Below are 24,684 nucleotides of genomic sequence, written 5' to 3'. Positions count from 1 at the left end.
TATAGGCTAAGTGCTGGTTAAGTACTGCAGGGTTTCTTTTGTCTCCTTGAAGGAAATAGTAAATCTGGGGGGAGAAATTAAACCTCTTTGCTTTCTTGCACTGCTTATACATACAATGAGCTGTGGCGAAACTGGCTGATTTTGATTCAGCAAGTGTATTTTTAATTTTCAGATTTTTTAACCACTTTCAAAAAGATGTAGAGTATTTCTTGGAAAGAAATGAAATATATTCCAGAGAGTCCCTATAAATAAGAGACTATTCAATTCTCAAAAATTAGAAGCCAGATTCTGAACTGGTGTAAATTGGTTTGGTCCTATTGACTTCAATGAAACTATACCAATTAAAAGAAAAATATGACATCAGAAACCTAGTTAGACTATGATCCTCTTTTTAGAAATGGCCTTTTTTTCTATTTTAGTGTGAAAAATTAAATAAAAAAGGGCTTTTTCAACCTTTTACCAAATCAGTAAAATCCTAATTAATCCAATTTGTTGTATCGGTGCTAAATGCTGTACTTATTTCACTGTTCGCTGATATTTTGATATGATCTGGTTACAGCTTAACTTTGTGATTCTCTGTTGCAAATAAGAAATTTTCTTTGTGCAGCGGGCCAGCACAAGGCCTATGAGACATTTAAGCAAATATAGGGTTTACATGCTCCATTGCCCTGTGCACAGGAATGAATTTTGCCAGAATAAGAACATCTGAAATAGAACTGGGTTGTTGCATTATATTCTGAGAAGTGTTTAATACTTCACAATAATGAACTTCAAAAAAACCCGACTCTCCGCAGATGCTGGAAGGCAAAGTAAAGAATTTAAATCTAAACCATAGAGTTAGGGTTATATTCACATCTCAATACAAGTAGATTAATGTTAATAACTACTTGCAAACTAAGATTTGAATATACCCATTGCTTTTATTTTAAGCTTTTTTATTAGTTCTTATAACTTAATGTTCTTGCACTAGTTCTGAATTTGTATGCTACTTTAAATATAGAAAATCAAATACACGTTGCTGTGTCATATTAAATAATTGTTATAGGTAAATAATAACGCATGTGTTTGTATGTAGCTTTAATTAATAAAGCATGTCATGCCGTGCTTGATTTCTGCATTAGCAAAGTAGTAGCAGACAGAAAACAATTTTTTAAAATTAACCACATTGCACTTTCAGTTTTGCATGTCTTAGTCACCTTTCTGGCTGATGGCTTTAACATTTACAGTATTTCAAATTTCCAGTCCAATTTCTCAATATGTAAAATCAAATAACAGTAATGTCTTAAATATATTCATAAAATTCAATAGATATTTTGTAGATTCCCTTACCAGGGAAATGATGTTGAGGCTTCAACAGCTTATATTTCAAGACCACTCTAGACTAAAAAGAAAATCGACAGTATCACAGGCAAGCTATAAAGCCCAACTTCAAGTGTTTCTTTCATTACAGATACTAAATTAATAATACATTATATATTTCTGTTTCCTTAGGATAATCTTTCTTCAACCTGGAAGGGGTGGAGCACTGGTTCCTCCCCTCTGCCCTTTATTATGGATACTGTATTTCCCTCCTTGCTACCATTTAATCATTTCACTGTGACTAATAATTAAATAGAGTGCTAATTTGAGTGTCCCAATAACATGATTATAGTTTATGATACTACCATTTTACACCCCTATTTCTAATTGCTTTGACCTTTCCCAAAAATACCTTTAGGGTTGAATTTTTCCAAGTTTGATCTCAGCACAGAAATAAATTTCTGTGGAAACCTTCCTGAAAATCAGTTTAGCTCTTCCGAATGATCAGAGCTAGTGATGCTGGAGGAGAGTTGTCAGTGTTTGACATTTCTGCTCTATTCTGTGATGATTAAGTCTCAACTGAAGTACTGTGTCCAATTTGGGCACACCACTTTTCAGAAAAGATGTGGACAAATTGGAGAATGTCCAGAGAAGAGCAACAAAAATTATTAAAGGTCTAGAAAACACAACCTATGAGGGAAGATTGAAAACACAGGGTTTGTTTAGTCTGAAAAAGAGAAGACTTAAAGGGGACATGGTAATTGCTTTCGAGTACTTAAAAGCTTGTTACAAGGAGGTGGGAGAAAAATTATTCTCCTTAACAACTGATAGGACAAAAAGCAATGGGCTTAAATTGCAGCAAGGAAGATTTAGATTGGACATTAGAAAAAACTTCCTATCAGGGTAGTTAAACACTGGAATAAATTGTCTCGGTAGACTGTGGAATCTGCATCACTGGAGATTTTTAAGAGCAGGTTAGACAAACATCTGCCAGGCATGGTCTAAATCAGAGATGGGCAATTAGGGGCCTGTGGACTGGACGTGGTTTTCCAGGGTTAGGAGCAAGAGGGATCTCAAGATATCACGTAGTTCATACCCTCATTCTTAGGCAAGTATACCAAGTATATCTAGATTATCTTTGACAAGTGTTTGTCTAATCTGTTTTTAAAAAGTGCCCGTTCCTATAATTAATTGTCTTTATAGTTAGAAAGCTTTTCTTAATATCAAACCCAAATTTCACCTGAGCATCGTTCATGCTCCTTTACAATCTGTCACATCATTTATCTCCTTAATCTCCTACTCATTCCACTCCACTCTGTAGGAAAATTATATCATTGCCTTATATGTTTTAGAACATAGATTGGCAGTTGAAAAAAAGCACCACATCTATCTCCTTTCTCTCTTCCTTTAAAAAAAATCTTATTGTAGGATTGCCAGATACGTTCTATATTATGAGGTGGGGAAGTAGTTGAAAATAAGATAAAGTTTCTTATCAATAATTCCTTTTCTTTGAAGATACCTTCTCACATTATGATCACTCCTTTGTATTATGTTTTTAGAGTGAGACAGGGTGGAAGTCTTTCAGTTTTAAAGGTTTGGGGGCTTTCTTAAGTAGTAACAGTTCAGTGTGAGAATCCTGCATTATTCTTCAGGTATCAAGAGCTTAAAAGAGATCAGTTCTTAGAACATTTTTTTCCTGCTCTCAATTGTTAAAGAAGCAATAACACCTCCTCCCTCCTCCCCCCCTCACACACAGAGAAAATAATTATAAAAGTGGCCCATAAAAAGAGTTATTTTAAAAATATATTGTGTATCCTAAAGATGGACAAGTACACATACTGATATATGTGTGTATGCATGATCATGTGTAAATCATTTATATTCAAACGGAACTGCCTTGCAAGGGCAATATTTTGAAGGTCAGGGCTAACAGTATCTTTTCTTGAGTTTCAGTTAATGTAACTCACTGCTGAACTTCATTCCACAACTCTAACCCATATCCTACCTGGCTAGTGACAACCATTGAGGAAGAGATAAGTGTATTTCTGGTGGAGATTGTCAGCGCTTCATTGAGAATGACAAGTTGATTAACTAGGATCCGATATTTAACTGCCCAGTTTTACATATAATTATTAAAAAGATTATAGACAAAGTACTCTCAATGTTCAGATCCTTTGATTTCCTTTTTTTCCTTATCAGACTGAATAGAGGCTTCAGTACTGGGGAATGTATTAGTTGCATTAGTGGATGATGTCTTGGAAATAGATGAAAATCCTGTGTCTGAACTGATATTGATAAAATTGTTAGTCTTTAAGGTGCCACCGGACTCCTTATTATTGTTAGCTCTGTCTGTTACTTTTGATTTTGTTGATGAGATGTTATTGACTTTCCTGCAGGTACTAGTAGAAGTAGGTATGGCTGCTCAGGGTGGCTCTCTTCTTTTTATCTGATGGATCCAAGAGCATTGTGGGGGTAAATACTCATGTTCTCATTTCTCCAACATTCTGTTTTATATCATACATCTATGAATCCACAGGTTTTTCCTATGTATACAATACATTTCTATGGATATACCCCCTCCCACAACCACCCCCAAACAGTGAGGCTTGATGGTGAGTAAGAATCATGTTAGATAGCTTCAAAGAGGCATAATTACAGATATTTTCCCTTCCTCAAAGATACGATCATGACAGGATTCCTAATCTTGAAGCCTGAGCAGGCTAAAGGATGTCTCAAATAACATTTTAATAAACAACACAATAGGCAGTGCACTAAATAAGCCAATATAATTTATTAATCAAGAGGAATTTATTAAATGGCTGGGATGATATAATCACAGCCGCACTAAAGAAACATAAATAAACAGAGCATTAAAAGGTGTGTGGCCTCCTGGAAAAAAAATAAACTTTCAAAATCTGTGTACTTAACTGAGAAACATCATGAAAAGAAGTAAACTCTGAAGGCCAGCTATGTTGGAGCACCCCTATTTGAGGAATACATTATTCATCATTCAGTGGCTGAACCAGTGGAAATTGAAGAATATCATTTTGTAAAAATGTGCAAGGAAGAAGATATGGACGTCTCCAACTTGAGGCAGGCTACTGTCATCAATCTGCCTAGGATAGCATGCCTGTAACATAACCCTCTATGTGAAAATATGCTATATCTTACTGTTATTCAGTAAGAGAATGCAACCAGTCAAACAGTCATTTAGACACAGTTCTTTTTTGTGACGGTCTAATAAATTGGTGTCAAATTAAACAAAATTTGGGTCAATTTTGTAAGGCATTTACTTCACATTAAGGACTTCTTAACATAAAATTTGTGGAGGCAGAAATCACAACATAAGGAAAATATAGTCAGTATGAGCAGTTTGTTAGAGACAGGATCCACCACTACCACTTTTGGATGGAATACAAAATGATTTTTTCTGTTGCCACTTTAACATGGTATTTGGTGGATCAGTCTCTAGAGCCTGAAGTTTACTCACTCCATGAATTGACATTATTATCATGAGAAAATTTACTTTTTACTGGGATTTGTGATAGTGGAAATCTCTCAAGCACTGTGTGAGCCGGCTGTGATTGCTCTACCTTCATTGAGTATCTAATTGGTCAAAATAGCAACCAAGTGAATGGAAATGGACTCAAAGGGTAGTCAGGTAATTTTTGAGGGAAGCATTTAAAAGGATCAATGTGGTTGTGTTTGCTTATCACTGCAGACCGTTTCAACTTACATTTACAAGCCTTTATGGTAGACTTCCCAGAAGACTGACATCAAGCCCCTGAGGCCCCATATCATAGCAGACTATTAAGGATGAAGACCCGTAAGCTAGGAGAGGATAAGCTAACTAATCACTGCAGTGTTTCTGCTGACATATTCCCCTTTCCTGTTAGGCAAGTAGTGATAGACAGTATTGTGTGAAATAGCCTGCAAACTTTCTGTTACAAGAGAAGCAACCCGGTGTCTACCTCCTATTTTATAGAAAGTGTGGAGGCATAGTTGCACTTTGAACCAAGAAGATAAGATTTAGAAAATCAGATCTTTGTAAGTTCTAGACACATTCAGGACTTCACTTGTCTCCAGAACATGTGTGTGCACCTATTGTTTCTAAGATAATAAATATCCTGAGTGTGAACTTCTGTGTGGGCTTCCCATCCCCATCCATGGTAACTACAGCTTATACAGTTGACATTTATAATTACTGTTGAACATTTTCTCTGGCTTATGACCATCCCTTACCCAGCCCTGGCCCTGCACCATCTCTGAAAGCAGCTGGCATGTACAGCAGTGGCTCCATGTGCTGCCCCTTATATACAGGTGATGTGAGTGAACTTGTGATATTTGCTTTTGTTGAGAAGTATCGTCTACTGGAGTGGTTTTGTGTGGAGACTTGCTATGGGGACTAGCAACACAATTTATATTTGTGGGATTCAGAATTGATAGCATGGGCCAAGAAATCACGCTGACACTGGAAAAAAAATTGCTAGCATTATCATAGAATCATAGAACACTAGAACTGGAAGGGACCTCAAGAAGTCATTGAATCCAGTCCCCTGCCCTCATGGCCAGAGTCGGCCCAAGCTATGGGCTGACCAGGCTACTGTCCAAGGCACCGCATTGTAGGGGGCGCTGCACGGGACTGCCGGACCAGGCGGAGGAGGGACTGCGCATGTGCCAGGTGCCCAGGGTGAGGCTGCGCATGCACTGGGCACCCGGGGGCCTGGGCTCCCGAGGGCGGGGCCGCGCATGCGCTGCACTCCCGGGGGCAGCGCCACGCTCCCGGGGCCCAGAGCGCACCAATGGGTTGGGCCGGCCCTGCTCATGGCAGGACCCAGTACCATCTAGACCATCCCTGATAGACCATCTATGGTCTATTATGGTTCCCTGGATCCTGTCCTTGGTCAGGAAGGCTATGAATTGTATCCATCTGGGCTCCCTTGTACTCCGTTGGTCTGCAAGGGGCAAAATGGTACTTTGTGCAGTTTATTTTGAATTCCAGTGCTGTACCTCTGCCATCTCTATGGCAATACAGCTGATTTTAGGCCAGCTGTCTTTGGTCAACCAATTACCCTAAAAGCAGAATATATGCTCTACTAACCTATAGAGTTAGAACACAACTGTCAAGTAGCACTGGTTGATTCCAACTAAAAAAGCAAGAAGCAAAATTTACTATTGCAGTACTGTCTTTATATTACATCTAAGTTACCCTTGATGCAGGGGAAGCGTTTTTATATGCATGTGATTACTAAAGCCCATATGAGAATCTAGACACTAGGGTCATGTCTACACTACACATAAGATTGAAGCAGCTGCAGTTGATCTTCCAGGATTCAAATTAGCAGGTCTAGCGAATTCATGCTAATTCAAACTGAGAGGGTACTCCCTTCGATGCCGGTAGTCATGCTTCTACAAGGAGTAAGGGAAGCGGAAGGGAGAGTGTGTCCCCTTTGACTTCCTGTAGTGTGGACGGTGCCAAAATTCGAGTTCAAATTCTTTGACTTAAGCTACGCAATTAATGTATCTTAATTTAAACTTGCCCCTAGTGTAGACCAGGCCAAGGCAGGTCTACCTTCCTTCTTTTGCTGATGTCATTGATTTTGCTCTGAGGAATTAGATTTTTCGCTATATATCATCCAGGAGCATTCTTAAGGGCAAGAGGAAATTCTGGGACTACAGGGTGTGTTTTTCCAAAATCTCAACCAATAATGTTGAGAATAGCCATATATCAAGGTGATCAGAGCTATCACAAGTAAAATGCCCAAAGTCTCCCTTCAATGGAAAGATGCTGGAAAGTTGCATTTAGTGCCAAACTTGCTATAGGGCTCTTGTTTTGCATGGTTTTACAGTATATTCCTGCCCATTCTGGATAATAACCATTTATGGATCCTTCTCACCATGAACTTGGCAAGATCTTTTTTAAATCTTGTTATAGTCTTGCAAAGAGTTCCACATGTCAACTTCCTTTTTTTAATTATTTTAATAAAGAACACATCCTTATTTACTTTCAGTGCACCGGTCACATTTGTTTGTTTATCATCTCTTTTCTAAACTCAAAAGTCTTTTTAATCTCTCCTCATATGGAAGCTGTTCTATATCCCTAATAATTTTGTTTCCCTTTTTTATACCTTTTCCAATTCCAATATATCTTTTTGGATGTAATGACCAGATCTGCAGGCAGTATATATTTTCTGTCTTATTATCTATCCCTTTCCTAATGATTCCCAACATCAGCTAGTCTAGACTGCAGCCCTCTGTTGACAGAGGGATGCAAATCAAGCACATCAAAATTGCTAATGAAGCAGGGATTTAAATATCCCATGCCTCATTAGCATAAACATGGCCATCGCTTTTTTTTCAAAATGGAGGTTTTTTTTTTTTAAATCGCAGCCTAGATGCACATCTTTTGAAAATAAAGCCCTTTGTGACAGATACTGTATTCCTCAAAAAATTAGGTTTACAGGATCTGTCAAAAAAGGCTTTATTTTTGACAGATCCACGTCTAGACTGCCATTTTTTCGAAAAAACTCAGCTTTGAAAAAAGCGGCAGCCATGTTTATGCTAATGAGGCATGGGATATTTAAATCCCTGCTTCATTAAAAATTTCGATGTGCCTAATCTACATCTCTCTGTCGACAGAGGGATGCAGTCTAGACACACTGATTGTTAGCTTTTTAAATATATTTCTGCTGCACATTGAGTGGATATTTTCAGAGATCTAGCCACAATGACTCGAAGATCTTTCTTGACTGGTAACAGCTAATTTAGACCCCATCATTTTATCTATATAGTTGGGATTATGCTTTCAAATGTGCATTATTTTGCAATTATCAACATTGAATTTCATCTTCCATTTTGTTGCCCAGTCATGCAATTTTGTAAGATCTCTTTGTAGCTCTTTACCATCTGTTTTGGACTTAACTGCCTTGAGTAGTTTTGTATCCTTTGCTGATTTTGCCACCTGCCTGTTTATCCCCTTTTCCAGCTCATTTATGAATGTGTTAAATAGGACTGGTCCCAGTACAGACTGCTTGGGGCCTCCAGTATTTACCTCTCTCTACATTCAGAAAACTGACCTTTTATTCCTACCCTTTGTATCTTTTAACCAGTAATTGATCCATGAGAGGACTTTTCTTCTTAGCGCATGACAGATTACTTTTTTTATGAGGCTTTGTCAAAGGCTTTCTGAAAATGTAAGCATGCTTTATCCACTGGAACACCCTTGACTACATGCCTGTTGACCTTGTAAAATAATTCTAGTAGATTAGTGAGGCATGATTTCCCTTTACAAAAACCACATTTACTTTCCATAACAAATCATATTCATCTATGTGCCTAGTAATTCTGTTCTTTACTATAGTTTCAGTCAGTTTGCTGGATACTGAAATTAGGCTTACTGCCTGTAATTTCAAGGATTGTGTCTGGTGCCCTTTTGAAAAGTGTGTTGCATTAACTATCCTCCAGTTATCAGAAGCTGATTTAAATAATAGGTAACATAGCACATTTAGTAGTTCTACAAGTTCACATTGGAGTTCCTTCAAAACTTCAGGAAAAAGCCATCTGATCACGGTGACTTATTACTGTTTAATTTATCAATTTGTTCCAAAACCACCTCTAATAACACCTCAATCTGTGACAGTTTCTCAGGTTTGTAACCTAAAAAGAATGGCTCAGATTTGGGACTCTCTCTGGTGTCCTCAACTGTGCAGACCAATAGAAAGAATTCATTTAGTATCTCCACAATAACATTTTCTTCCTTGGGTGCTCCTTTAACATCTTAAGCATCTAGTGGTTCTTCAGCAGGCTTCCTGATGTGCTTCCCATGTGCTTGTGTAGCCTTTGAAAAATATTTTTATATGCATATTTGGACAATGGGCTTGTTCAGTGCTCTCATAAATTACATTTTTGAATTTACTGTTGCTCTTCAGGAAGAGATTTTTGCTGAGACTTGACCTGTCTTCCACAATTCAACCTGACTTTTAATATGGTTGTTTTGGTCATCTAGAGCTCTCTAAGTAATAGGTGTAGACTTGTAAATCTTTAAAAACTAATGAAACAGTCAGCGTCAAAGGTTCCTTGGTATGCTACTGTGAGGTCAGCAATTTCATTCTCTGGCCATAGCCCATGTCTCACATGGGGAGTAGAAAAAGCAGTCAAAGGTATCCTCGGGTAAAGGAGTATTTTTTCTCCACCAAGACACAGTATTAGAGAAATGAGGCATTTTCCACATCTTGATCAGCTGTTCAAAGATAAAATATGAGACAATAAACTCTTTTTAATAGGTGGCTCTTGGACCTAGAACAAACTCAGAACCAGCACTGCTAGTTCTCTGCAAAAAATGAGAGAAATTTGGGTCCCCCTGAGCAGCATCTCTGGGGTTTTTTTTCTCTATGGATATATATCAGGAGACACCAAATAGTGATGTCCAGGCTTATCCCTGTAAGACCCCACATGTCTAGAACCCAGGTCTGGTAAATCTGCTAGAATGTTGGCCTCTCCATTCTGCTACCCTGCAGAATCCTGGGCTTCATTTGCAACTCCTGTTGCCCTCATTTGCCTATCTAGCTCGAACTAACGAGCTAGTGTAGACATACTCAAAGGGTCTGACAAGCAGCAGCTTCATGGGTGTAGATTAGCTTCCCCCAGATAAACCCAATGGGACATTCCAGGAAGTGTCCAGGCAACCATGTAGGCCATCTGTTGCTGCCATGATCATTTCTGCTCCCTACTCCTGAACTTCTGGCTTTGACCTTGGCTTGACTTGCACTTTGCCTGCTGACACAGACCTTCTGACTCAGATTCTGACCTTTGGTATCAACCATGGCTTGGAACCTGACTACAAGCTCCTCTCTACTCTCACCTTCAGGTTCACCCCCCATCTGACCATTGGTCCTAATTGCCCCTGTTGGACAATCCCTTTATCCCATTCAAACATCTCATAGTGTATTGCATTGCAGCAAGGAAAGTTTAGGTTAGACATTAGGAAAAACTCCTGTCAAGGTGGTTAAGCACTGGAATAAATTGCCCGGGAAGGTTATGGAATCTCCATTATGGGGAGATTTGTAAGAGCACGTTTTTATATATATATATATATATATACACACACACACACACCCTGGTGGGATGGTCTAGATAATACGTAGTCCTAATGAGTACTGATAACTGGTCTAGATGACCTCTCAATGTCCTTTCCAATCCTACAATTCTATAGTTGATGGAGTGGCAAGAGATTTAGGTGTACCTGAACACATGTCATCATTGGCCACATTAACACTTGGCAGTGTTTGCATTAGCAAGGGCACTGAGGCTAGCTCCACCTACCAAGATGTCTGACTTTCATCAATGGAATGACTGCACAGTGTGTGAAAGGTAGTTTCTCTGTCAAGAACTCAGATGACTGACTAGATTAATTCAGTCAATACACACTTGCCATGCTTTTTCTCCAAATTCTTCTTAAAATACACAGATTACCAAATGATTAAATAGAGAGATGCCCAGAGTAATATTTTTGAAGGATAAGTGGCTGTCTCATAGAGATTGTTATTTTTGGTCCTTGTGCAACCTGGAATATCAGGAGGCACTTGGACCACAGTAAATCATACTGAGTTTACCAGAGGTCAGCTGGAAGGTAGGGATATTAGCAAAGACTATCCATTACTTTGACATTACGGTATATAAGATAGAACCAGAGCTTTGGTGTTAGAAACCCAGGTTCAGCACCAAATGGGAGGTTTTTGCTTACATCAGTCAAGAATAAGCTGTCTCGACAGCTCTAGGAAATAGAACCGCCTGATCAACAAGTAGTGGTTATTGGTTATCATATGGGAATTAATACTTCCTGAGAAAGCTTTGAACTAGCATACTTCTATCCTGTTTCCCACTGGGAGCATGAGACCTAGAATCATGATGGTTTCTTTAATGTAAAAGATTGGTTTTCTTGAGGAAAAGCCAGTCTGATAATTTTAAGTGGTGAGAAATGATATTCAAGAGGTAGAAATAGACAAATATATTATTTTTGTAGAGCTTTTCCTGAATTTATTATTAAGGCAATCTTAAACTTGTCTAAACTGTCTAAACTGTCTAAAGCTGTCTAAACTGGCCGCTTGAATTTGCACAAGAGCACTGACTTTGTAATGTACAAAATCAGTGCTTCTTGCACAAATACTTTTACGCTCCCACTCAGGAAAAAGCCCTCTTGCACAAGTGTTCTTGCGCAAGAGGGCCAGTGTAGACAGGGAAGGAATTTTTTGTGTAAGAAAGCCCCGATGGCGAAAATGGCCGTCAGAGTTTTCTTGCGCAAAATCTCATCTATACTTGCCACGGATGCTTTTGCGCAAAAGCATCCGTGCCAATCTAGATGCTCTTTTGCAGAAATACTTTTAACGGAAAAACTTTTCCATTAAAAGTATTTCCGCAAAATCATGTCAGTCTAGACGCAGCCGTAGTGTTTAGTCAAAGAGTGGTAGTTGACTAGTTTTCTTAGTGGGCGTATGTGATGGGGTCTGCCCACCCCATCACATGACTAGGGCTGTTCTGACGTGTGGTCACAGCACTTGATTGATCACTGGACTCCCAGCCCACTTGCTAGTCCATAACTCCCTTGCTCTGTGCAGGACTCTCAGTCCACCGGTAGTCTGCTTCACAGCGCTAACGGTCTCCTAGTCACAATCAATGGATGTCCTTGACCCCAGAGTACTAAGGCTTAATTTCCAGAGTCAATAAGTGCCCCTATTTGCAGGACAGTAATGCCTAATGGCCAGAGTCAATAGGTGCCCCTGGTTGTAGGGCAGTAAGGCCTAATGACCAGAGTCAATAAGTGCTCCTGGTTGCAGGGCAGTTAAGGCCATAGTCAGTAAGTCAGGGTTTTGTCCCTAGTAGGGGAACCCGGACCCACCCTGCTCTACCAAGTCCTGACCCAGGGCCCTATGAGTGTAGGAGTTGCCTACCTCTCTCTCTCAGCGGGGACTCCTGCCAAAACATTCCGAGAATACCTGGATGGGAGGGGCAGTTCCTGCACCCTCTCTACGTCATTTCATACCTGTCCCATTGGGGTGTCGTCCCACGTAGCCTGTTCCCCAGCAGTGGTTTCTCCCTGGATCTCCATAGGGGTTAAGCAGTTTCTGCCTATCAGCCTTTCAGCTCTCTCTATCTGGACCATGGGCTGTAACAGCGCCGGAGCTCCAACTAGGGAACCTTCCCCTTCGCTGGCCAGCCCAGACTGAGTGCTCCCTGGCTTTTATACTGCCCCAGCACTTGGAGCATGCCTCATCTGCTTGTAGGGGCAGGACTTCCTCCACCCAGAGGGTTTTCACCCCTCCCATTATAGTGCGGGGTCTACCCACCCCATCACAGTGTGTTTTTATAATGGTATATGATAATGCCATTGTGTAAGACGAATGAGCTTAAGTGGTTTCATTTTGAACTTGCAGCCTTCCCAGCTCCTTCTCACTTCTTCTTGCTAGTTTTTTTCTTTAATACTCTTTACCCTAGACTTCTTTGCTCAAATTCATACCTGGCGTAACTTTAATAAAATTAATGAATATGCTCACAAGAAGTGAGTGATTAATTTATTAACTTTAAATTAAAAGGAATATACCTTTTGAGATAACATATGCCCCCTTTCCTCCCTTCTATTTGTTGTTCTCACTCCTCACAATTAAAATTAGACCGTAATTTTGTTGAGGCAGGAAATTCTTTTCAATTGAATTTGTAAAATGCCTAACATAATTTTTGTTCTCTAAAATTATTATTATAATAAGTAAGCCCATGGGATGAAAATATTACAAACAATGAAGGAGACTTCCTAAATTCTGCAGAACTTTTAAAATGGACTTTTATGGTTTCAACACTTCCAAATTATTCCAAGGATCATCTTTCTCCTAAAATAGAATTAAGCAGAACAACAATATACTTGGTCCTGTCTCAGTGCAGGGGACTAGATTAAATGCCCTCTTGGTTCCTTTCCCAGCCCTACATGTGTATGATTTTATGGATGTTATGACCTTCTCATATATTGCATGGACCTAATATCATCTTTGAAATTAATTCTGAAAAATTCAGCAGTGCTCTGTTGTAAAGGCAGCCATCTATGGGCATGTCTACACTACAGGTGAGTATCCACACAAGAAGCCCCTTATTTCAAAATTATTTTGAAACAACAGGCTTCTTATTTCAAAATAATAAACACTAATATCATTAGGAATAACACTTATTTCAAAACTGCTACTTTGACATAGATGTAGTATGGACCCTCTAGTGCTGCTATTTCAAAATAGTTCCTCCCCAGGGTCATTCAAAGTAATTACTTCCCAGTGCTTCCTGGGGCTCCAAATCGAGGTAGCACATCCACAGTTGGGGAGCCTGCCTTGGACTAATTTCAAGGTTTCTCTGTAGTGTGGATGTGCTGTTTCAAAATAGTTATTTCAGGAGTTATTATTCCGAAATAACTTATTTAGAAAGATCCTTGGAGTGTAGGCATGCCCTATGAGATTGTTCTTCATACTGTTAACAGCAGTAAATCATAAATAGACAATATATTCCTAATCCTTCTGAACGGTTCAAAATCGGGTAAAATAAGAATTTGGTTCTAAGTTGTCTTGCCAGTAGATCTTCAAAAGCTTTCTATGTTGTCTTTTGATCTGACAAGCTCTTCCAGGCTAGTGAGTCCCAGAGTTTGCACCTTAAATTTGCTGTTCCTTGTATATATATTTATAGACTTCATGTCCAGAATTGCTTTCTGTTTGCCTATAAAAGGCAAAGAATATGGAATATAAAGTAGGAAATTCCCTTTTGTAGATACTGTGTCTATGGTTCCTATTGCCCTTAGATGTTGCAATGGTCCCTTCTAGCTCAAACGCTGAAGTCCTTGTAGGTCAGCCCCTTCTTTAACCAAAACATCTTTTATAACTGTGTGATGTTTGATAGAGAACATTAACAGGAGGTATACTTTTCAAAACTGTTAACTCATTGCAAAATGTACCTCAGGAGAAAAGGTTGACAATTTTTTTTCTGTTAAATTGTTTGTGATGAAAAAGTGTTACTTGAAGTTTCCACTATCAGAGGGGTAGCCGTGTTAGTCTGAATCTGCAAAAGCGACGAGGAGTCCTGTGGCACCTTATAGACTAACTGAAGTGTAGGAGCATAAGCTTTCGTGGGCAAAGACCCACTTCGTCAGATGCATGCATCTGACGAAGTGGGTCTTTGCCCACGAAAGCTTATGCTCCTACACTTCAGTTAGTCTATAAGGTGCCACAGGACTCCTCATTGCTTTTGAAGTTTCCACTACATCCAATTCTTTTTTTTTAAACTTATTTTTTAAATTACATTTACAGTCACTCTTATAGGAGTGCCCACAAATCACACACATGATATTCATAAATGCTTGGATGCAAACCTAAAACTTTACAGCCCTTGTACCAAGAACAGTGCATATTAACATAGAATGAGTCCTTTCAGACACTGGCAGACTCTCCTGATATTAGTATATTTCAGTCATTATAGATCACATTTAAGAACCATGGTTTCCAGCTCTACATGTTACTAGCATAATGTATGTAAAAGAACTCTTTACAAGATATGCTGAAAAGGAGGATCCCAAAGGATAGGACAGCATGGAGAACTCAGTCTGACAGGCTATGGAGTATAGTGCAAAGGCTAGTTACTGGTGCCAAAACATCTAAAAGGTTTAATTTTCTTTTCTTCTTTTCTTAAAAATACTTCCAAGGGGCCTGGCTAGCTCAAGGGGTTGGTAATAGGATACAGAGCCTTTCATCTCTAGGTCACCAGTTCACAGCCAGGCCAGGTCAGTAGTGACCAAAAATTGTAAGCATTTGATGGTTATTGAGTGACCTATATAATATGAGTTGGTGGAATCCATTTAATTCCAAGAACAAGTGTCTTCCTTTCTAGCAGTCTGAATAGAGAGACTAAATTTGGCCTCCCACCAGAAGATATGAGATACTTGGACAGCAATTTTTCTTCTATAATAATTACGTATTTATTTATAACAATAACTGTTATTAACATTCTGGTGCTTGTGCTGGATCTGTTGATAATCCAGAACCTTGGACAACCATTACATTCATAGAACAAAACATTTTTTCTAATTTATTTAGGGCCCACCTTCCTCTCTTAATACCTTTTTTCAGATTTCTACACAAAGATACAATTTTCAAGGGAGAAGTTAAGATCAGTATTAATATATCCTGGAGATTTTGCCTTCATAAATAAAGTCAAAGACACCAGTTGATCTAGAATGTCAGATAAGCATGTAATGATAAAGATTGACATCGACTAACTTGGTCTTGTAATGAGTTCCAGTAATCCACACATTACTAATTTTCATTTTATTTTCAATCTCATCAACCTGGTTAGCAAAATATTTACATTTCTTTCTAGATAGAATAAATAAATCCTTGTTTACTAGAGTCCTTCCCTTAGTCTCTGAAAATAGCTTTCCAGTGTCCAGAACCCCACTGTCACCCCATCAGCCTTTTTACTACATGAACATTTTAATTGGGGTATGCAGATATTTCTGTAGGAACTTCATATTTTCTATTACAGGAATGTTAAAAACACAAGTATACCTCCAGTAAATACCAATAAGAGTAGAAGCTATTAAGGAAGAAATTAATTCCTCTTTTAAAAGTTAAACTTTTGATTGAGTGATTTGGGTGGATTCTCAGTTTCACTAATACCCCTTTGTGCCACGCTGTCAATGGAAAGAGTCCTTAAAGCAGGAAGAAAAGACCTCTGAGAATAACTCTGTGTGCAAGGGCTTGTCCAGCCAGCCTGAAACTCATCTAAGGTCTCTATAATGGTCTTGATTTTACGTTGTGGCATAGGGGTCATGTTGGAGGCTTGACGGGAATGTAGCTGGAATGTAATGTACTACGGTAATACTGTGCTTCCCATGGCTCATAGGCCCTGGGGAACAGAGAACAAGTCTGAACATCCCTGAGATTGCTGTTACTTACACTGGGGTGCTGGAAAGGCCCTTGCATGGAAAGGAAACAGGGAGGGCAAAGGAAAATTAAAGCCATCTAAAACTACCTCTATAGCCCCCATTTTAGTCCTTCCCCTCTGCAGGAACAGCATCACTGAGAATCAGGCCCGTATATTAAATTTTGTTTAGTAAATTAAATATCAGTTGTTATTTACAGTGTCCCATATGGTACTCTGTGCTGAGTTCAAAAAAATCACAAATAAACAATAAATCAGTAGATTTAGTGTCAGAGACCTAGGAGAGAAATGATTCTCAGCTGTTTAGCCAACCACACCCCCACAATTTTTGTAGCTTTTTTGACAGGCACATGAATTATTCACTGTATATTTGGAAAAAACAATTTAACGTTTCTGTGTAGCTAACTATTGTCATATCTTGCCTTTAGGGAATAGGGTTGGCAAGTAGCTGTAAATTAAAGACAGAAAACCCTATGTGATTTTGTTATTGCTTAGATAAATCTCATATCTCTCAGCAAAATCTACTCACTGGATGAGTTAAAAATCACAGATGATTAGTGCTGTGGCTTTAAAGCCCTGCAGGACTTTCATCCTCAAGAGGGAGAGAGTTCTCTCATCTGTGGAGCATTGGAATTTCAAAGAAGAAGAAGGGGAAGAAGCCAGCCATCAGTTCTTCTTTCCCCTCCCCCTTCACCCTCCATCACATGCTGGTGGTGATTAGGAGCTTGTGTACACCACTAATACTTTGCTGGCATAGCTATTCAGGTGTAGCTATGGTGGCAAAGTGCCCTATTAGAGACCGAGCTTATGTTGACAAAGGAGTTCCTTTGTTGGCATAAAAGTCTCAGAGGGGTAGCATGTTAGTCTGTAACTTTAAAAACAACAAGTAGTCCTGTGGCACCTTAGAGACGAACAATAAAATATATAGTATCACGAGCTTTCATGGGCAAAACCCAATTCTTCATCTGATGAAGTGGGTTTTTCCCATGAAAGCTCATGATATAATATATATTTTTGTTTAGTCTCTAAGGGGCCACAGGACTACTCGTTTTTGTTGCATATTTAAACCACCCCCCAGAACTGCATTAGCTGTCCAGCCAAAGTATTCTTTTGTTTGTAAAACTGCATCTACAACAAGCTTTTGGTGGCATTGCTTTATCAGTAAGGTATTTTTCCCCCACTCGTAACTGGCATAAATATGTTGGCAAAACCTGTTGTGTAAACTAAGTCTTGGGTAATTTTTTTCTGGATGATAACCTGCTGGCTGATGAATTAAGGACTCCTACAATATACAAGATTCACTGTAAATAATTAATAATACTTCCTGTGGTATAGCAAATATATTCCTCCCAAAAGCAGAGATAGAAATTTAGTATTTCACTGATAACTAAAACCCTGCATTATATTGGAAGATACTTTTTAAAAGGTATTTTAATAGTCAATTTAATCCCTGATAAGTCTGATCAAAGAGCTCTGTGCTCTTTTGCATTTGCTGTTTTCAATTCTTTTTTTATCAACTTCCCTTCTGTTGATTTTTGAATTGTTTATTCACTGATTTTAAAAAATTGTTTCATTTAAAATAAGTTTGCTGAATTAAACTCAATAAATTAAACAAGACTGGAGCTTGAAATAAACTATGTTGATTCAAATAAACACATATTGCAAAACTGTCTTGCTTACCTATGCAAAGAAATTGATCTTTGTAATCATTATGCATGGATCTATAAGGCAATAAAGATATTATATAATCTTGAATAATCCTTTTAACGTAGGTCTTGGTTTTTAAATTTCTAGTATTGTGTTTTCAGTTTTAATTTCAAAGGCCTATTGAACAAATCTACATGTGATTAATCATTTTTAAGTTTGCACATTATAATTTATTGCATCAATTTAGATTATTTTAATTTTCTGTATTTATATTTAACATTTCTCTCTCTCTTTTATAGAGCACATCAATATAAGACTTCATGTCACTGCCACCAGGTTTTTATTTTGTTCTTCATTTAAATATTTTAGTTTTTCTCACTTTTTTGTTGTTCTCCCAGAAATCTTTAAATATTTAAAAGAATAAAGTAACACTATTGTCATTGACATATTGCATGAACATTTTAGTATTATCTTTTTAATAAAAATTAGATTAAGGATGGATAAAACAATGTAATTATTTTACTGCAGTAAGTACTCTTATACTCTTTTCTTTTTCCCCCCTGTATTTGTGTACTAGGTGGTTGTGAATGCCCTTTTAGGAGCAATTCCATCCATCATGAACGTGCTTCTCGTTTGTCTCATATTCTGGCTAATTTTCAGCATCATGGGAGTAAATCTGTTTGCTGGGAAGTTCTACTACTGTGTTAACACCACATCTGATGAAAGGTTTGATGTCGACAGAATCAACAATTATAGTCAGTGCGAGGAACTCATAAAAAACAATGAAAGTGCGCGATGGAAAAACGTGAAAGTAAACTTTGATAATGTAGGATTTGGGTATCTTTCTTTACTTCAAGTAGTAAGTGATCACTCTTTATATACCTCTTCTTGCTTATTTGTAATAGTAAAAAGTGATTTTTTTCCCCCCATTTTGTCACTAAAAGAGCAATTCTTACCTGGCAATTTTTGTCTGTGACTCAGTAATAGCATTGCACTGGTGGCTAATATTTCTCTGTTATGTCAGAGAGGCAAATGATAATTACTAGGAACCCAGGATTTCTATGCTTTCCAGCAGGATAATTTCTTCTCCATTCCTCCCTCCCTCTTTCTCATTCCTGGTTTGAGAACTTTCAACTAACTAACTTTGAATGGTATTACACCACATGGGTACTTTGAATGTTGTTGTTACTAAAGGCCAGCAGTTTGCATTGGTATAACTAAGTCACAGAACAGAATTCTCAAATAAGAAATTCCCTTTTCAGTGATTCAGCTGACACCAGTGCAGACTGGTGTGATCTGAGAAGCAGTTTCTGAGTACATAGAGAAGAAGGTGAAGCATAAAGAAGGCCATTACATAACCTTATCTACAAAATCTGCCCCCTTGAGAGCCCACATCAACTAATTTGTGGAATCTTTTTAACAAAAATAGAACTCAGCGGAATATACCTAATGCATGCGGAGGGCTATAGTACTCTATGGCTGTGTTTTTACTGTCAAAAAAGGTAAGTTTTTATAGCAAGATAATTAATATATGTTAGCTATCTTGCTGCTAAAAAAATGCCTTTTTTGACCGTGAAAAAATTTCCTATGCCTCAAATGATCCAGCAGCCTAATCTCAATAGAAGCCAAGAAAATGAATCTATAATTCAGGTCTTTATTTTGTTGGATCGTGTCAAGCTGACAATTTCAAAGTTTTTTTAAGCTGTCACCTAGTTTTTCAGAGTCTAAGCTTTTCTTCAAAAAAAAAAAAAAAAAGGAGTCAAGAGACTTTGTGAAGAAAATCATGAAAACATGAACTGAGCATAAATTGACAAAACAATTTCAGAGAATTGTGAACTACCCCTTTTATCTCAGTGGGGTGGTATCTCAAATGCGCAATTACAATAATTTAAACATCAACATTGTTAATTATTTCACTACTGGTCACAGCATGGAAGAAGGAGAGGGATAAAGCATGTTATGAAAATGTGACAATACACCGTGAGTATAATTTGATTTGGTAACATAAGTGGTTTGTACTTGAAAGAATGCCACCCTTTTTTCTCTGTCTGCCTTTTGGTGCCAATAGGCCAGAGTGAAGGAGGGGGATCCAAAATGGGATATGAGCCCCACCAAAGGGAAGCCAGCCCAATAGAACTCAGCAAGGCATCCTCCAAGTCCTTCCCAATTAGTCCAGGGCCTTCGTGGACACAGGAGCCTGGTCTGTTCTGGGATGGAGGCAGTACCAGGGACATTCCTTTCTGTCTTTTGTGGCTGCTGTCCTCTCTACCAGAAGCTGTGTGCAGATTCAGGGCAGCATCACTGCATCATTTATGCTTTGTTCACATTTTTTATTTATTTTTTTAATGACTAGGTGTTAAGTGCTCTCACTTACTACAGAATATTCTTTCTTTGGTATCTGCCTGGTAGGTCTTGCCTACTTGCTCAGGGTTTAACTGATCACCATACTTGGACCCAGAAAGGAATTTTCCTCTGGATCAGATTGGCTGGGGTTTGTTTGTTTTTAGTTTTTGCCTTCCTCTGTAGCATGGTCACTTGCAGGTTTAATTGATGTAAATGGTGGATTCTCTGTAACTTGAAGTCTCTAAATGATGATGCAAGAACTTCAATAATTCAGTCAAAGGTTAGGAGTCTATTACAGGGGTCGGTGAGGTTCTATGGCCTGCAATGTGCAGGAAGTCTAACTAAAAGATCATAATCATCCCTTCTGGCCTGTAAGTCTAATGAGTCATCATGAGAGTTAGCAACATATTTTAAACTTAATTACTAATTCCACTGTATGACTCTGGGAGCTAGGGTCATGTGTGCCTGTTTTGCCTGTGCCTTCATCCAGTCCTGCCGATGGGTATACAGTACCTGTGGAGGAGAGCCAGGCCCATGGAGTCCAGCAGATGATGTATGGTCACATTTTGAACAGCTGCACAATATACTGAGAATAGTGTTTCATTCTGTTCTCTTCAGGAGGTAAAGCTTTCTGAGTGGAACATGGTTTGTGGCTGGAACTTGGGCTGTGGCACTATTTGTTATTTTCCATTCTGACATAGAGCTTGTAGAAAGTATTGAGAGATTGTGCACATTTGTGTTTTTATTTATTTCTTTGGTGAAAAAGTCTCTTATGGCTGCCCACAAAATGGGCAAAGAGCCCTACATCTTTGAGGATGTGTGTGATAAAGTGATAATGTCCATTTTGCAATCATGGCATAATTAGAGCATTAGGAGAACATTTTCAAAAGCACCAATAGGATCTCAGAGAAAAAGTCTAATTCACTTTTGGTGGATCTTGTGCTTGTAAATCCCTTTATGAATTTGAAAATTATTAATTTATACTTTTTTTACATGCCTTACAGAACACAGTGAAGGTCATGACTCAAAGAAATAGTTTTTCAGGGCTCTGTGCATAGCTTTGTTAATCAGGGCACAAAGTAAAAAGTTATCTTCTAATTGATATGGAAAAGAATCTAGGGCGGAGTCCTAAAGCCACTTGGATCTGTAGAAACATGAGGAAAAGATGGAAATATCAGAACGTTCATATATCTATCCTCCCTATTGAATATGTAGCAACAGAAAGTGTGTCTGAAAAGAACAGATACTAAGAATTGGTTGAATTAGTCCCACAATATGCTCAGAATATAGATAATGCTATTGGAAGAAAGAATGTTTGGCTGATGGCTTAAAATGAAACATTAATCCTGAGGAATCTAGATACAAAAGTGTAATGTATATGGGTATTCTTGCTGTGCTTCCTCTCTGGGCAAGGAGGGACACTACCTGATTAAATCCTGATCCAAAAGCCCTCTGAGATCAATAGGAATCAAAAAAGTTTGTTCTCCAGCTCCCAAACAGCCGGAGCCAGAGCATATTGAAGTTGTTGTGAGGCTTTCCATTGACATGATTGGGCTTTGTCTCAGACTGACAGGAAGCTGAGGAAAAACTTTATTGAATAGTGTGAAAATATCCATCATGTTGGAGGAGGCAGGAAAATACTATTGCTTTTTCTGACAAACTCTGGAATAAGTGATAAGCACTAATGGAGTCATATCAACGATGTGAGTAGATACACGCTTCCATTAAAAACCTGTACTTGGCTTATGCCCGTTGATTCAGGCTAAAGGGGTTAGGCTGAGGAGCTGTTTAATTGGGATATAGAGGCTCAGGCTGGAGCCCAGATGCTAGGACCTGTGAGGGTCCCAGAGCTCAGGCTACAGCCCAAGCCCAAATGTCTGTAACATGATTAAACTCCTCATTCTAACTCCTGTGAACTCAAGTCAGCTGGTACTGACCAGTTGTGGCTTTTTAATTGCAGTGTAGACATACGCTGTAGTATGCAGTAAAGGTTTCATTTGCAGAAGACCAGTAGCATTAGAAGGGCTCTGTTTTTCAAACTCATCTCTTTGTTAGCATTATTCATTTTTGTAAACAAGCTGACATTACCAGCTGAGCTGATCTTTACAGTCTGCTTAACGAGAAATATTGTAGGTTCTTTTAGCTTTTCTGGACAGGAGATAATTTGAAATAAATTCCCGTTTCCTCAGATCACTTTCAGTTTCTGTCTGGAGCAAGAGATTCTACAAAAAGTTCTTTTTTATCACAGAGAAGATTTGGCTAGGAGGATGAAACAGGATTTCTATAAAAAAATATTTTCAAAACCAGGAATCTGCCCTATTGGCTATGATTAGAGTCTAATGTTCTCTGAATATAAGTATTATTTTTCTTATGAGAGTCATGCAGAAAAGAAAATAGAAGTTTTATAAAGATTCTTGGTCTGAGTTACTTGACAGGTGACACATCCAGAAGACCTGGTCTAGGTTCTGAAAAAACAAACAAAACCAAAAAGAACCCCCCCCCCCCCTGTAATTTCTTCATTTAGACTGCCTCTGTTTCACAGTAGATTTTCTGACCTGATAAAGACCTTTGTGGATCTCTCTTGAGTAAGTTTTGTGAAGAATTCTCTTACTTTAGTTTATCTCTACAGAAACCAGAAGCCCGTAAGAGAAATTTCCTAGTACAAGTTCAGAGCCATAAACTTTTGTCGTAAAACACATATGCTCATGTTATGAACCGCCAGTTTGATAGAATCCTGGGAAATATCAGTTATGATTTTGGTGATCAGAGACTAAAAAAAAATTCCAGATACATTTGTAGATTGGATTTGTATTTTGTTATGTGACATTTAAATATCCATTCTCTGTGGGCTCTGAAGATGCCACTGTGACAGGGTGTGGTCACAGAAGACCCATTGGGGGTGCTTCCCAGGGTGCTGACAAAGCCACTGACACTCACCTTCCTGCTCTCAGTGGCTTCTCACCACCCTGTCCTGCTGGGCCAGCTCCCTTGTCTCCCCCAGCCAAGGCACAGAGCTGAGATCACTGCCCTGCAGAGCAGTACAGATTCTTCAGGTCAAAGGAAAATAAAATTTTGAGCCCAGCTTCATGGGATACCACTCCCCAAATCAGATCAGAACCCCACCTTAATTATTTAAGTAAGCCCTTTTTAACAATGAAAGGAAATGTATACACTGATTGCTCCCCTAATTAACAATTATTTACACTGGGCTTCATAGTAAATAAAAGTGGTTTTATTAAGTACAAGTAGTAGGATTTAAGAGGTTGTAAGTGAAAACAGGTAGAACAAAGTTGATTACCAATTTAAAAGAAAAGAAAATGCTTAGCTAATTCTAACAATAAAACTTCAGTACAAATTTATTACAAACTCACCCTAAAACTGTTCTTTTTCCAGCAAAGCCTTCAAAACCAGGGAAGTCTCCTTTTCCTTGGGGTCTTTAGTTATTCTCCTGGGTGTGCCATGCAAGCTACAGATAAAGAAACTCCTAGCTTCCTATTGTTTTATAGATACCACCTTTCCATGGACAATTACTTGATCTGCCCCTACCAGTTGGTGTAGACATGTGATTTCCTAACACCAACCACTCTTAAGACTTAAAAGACAAAAGAGGGTATTTATAGTTGGTCATCTAGACATTGAGGGTAACACCTTTGATGGCTTTTATTTGCACATTTAAAACCATAAAGCATTCTATACTCCATAAATCTAACTTTACACATGAGAATGATACATACACCAAAATAAGATATACAGACCCAGGGGATTAAGATATTAAGATTGATAGTTACATGAGATAATTTGTCCAAGGCATAAGTCTATAAGTCCATTTCATAAAGCATGGGGAGGTCCACCACAGCCACTGGTTCAAAACTTTCCATTTTATGGTCCAATCATCTGATTTTGGTTTGTGTGAATCTGCAGATGATTTGTTTTTTGAAAGGTTTGAGGGGGGAGGTATAAACTTGTGTGAGGATTTTCTATATCCCTGAAGAGAAGTGATAATGCAGAGACAGATCCTTCTGAAATTCCTTCTTCCCAATTCTCGTACAGCTGTAAGTGGAGAAGGGGAGGGAGGTGATGAGAGAAAATAAAGGGCCTCTACTGGTATCTCCTTTGTGACTCTCTTGTAACAAGTATAACGTGAAATCTAGAATTTTGGAATCCTCTGGTAAGTAAATCTCCTGGGGGTAAGAGACAATTCTCTGGTCAACGTTTTGCAAGCCATTGGGTGAAATACTGATTTCTTTCTTTTCTTCAAGGTAAATGAAAAGTTGGAAAAAAAATTCAGAATGTGGGGTAAAAAGTGTAGACGATAAAACACAGTGTTATCAGGCAGATGTGAACATCTATAAATCACCAACAAGATATTAATAAAAGCAATATATTGTGCCCAAAAAATAGACAGTTGAAAACATTCCTAAAAATCATCTCTGG

General features: G+C 38.4%; 1 protein-coding gene across 1 annotated transcript in view; it reads left to right on the top strand.

Moving 5' to 3' along the window:
* The window catches only part of LOC102463247 (sodium channel protein type 1 subunit alpha), a 119,152-nt gene that overhangs the window by 70,903 nt on the left and 23,565 nt on the right, over positions 1-24,684 (top strand). The window contains exon 21 of the mRNA XM_075933529.2: positions 18,485-18,766. Coding sequence (XP_075789644.2) covers positions 18,485-18,766 — 282 coding nt within the window. The remainder of the gene's footprint in view (positions 1-18,484; positions 18,767-24,684) is intronic.

The sequence above is a fragment of the Pelodiscus sinensis genome, chromosome 7 (genome assembly GCF_052426305.1).
Source record: "Pelodiscus sinensis isolate ZL-2025 chromosome 7, ASM5242630v1, whole genome shotgun sequence".
Classification (NCBI taxonomy): Eukaryota; Metazoa; Chordata; order Testudines; family Trionychidae; genus Pelodiscus; species Pelodiscus sinensis.
This window is presented reverse-complemented; position numbering and strand designations above follow the sequence as displayed.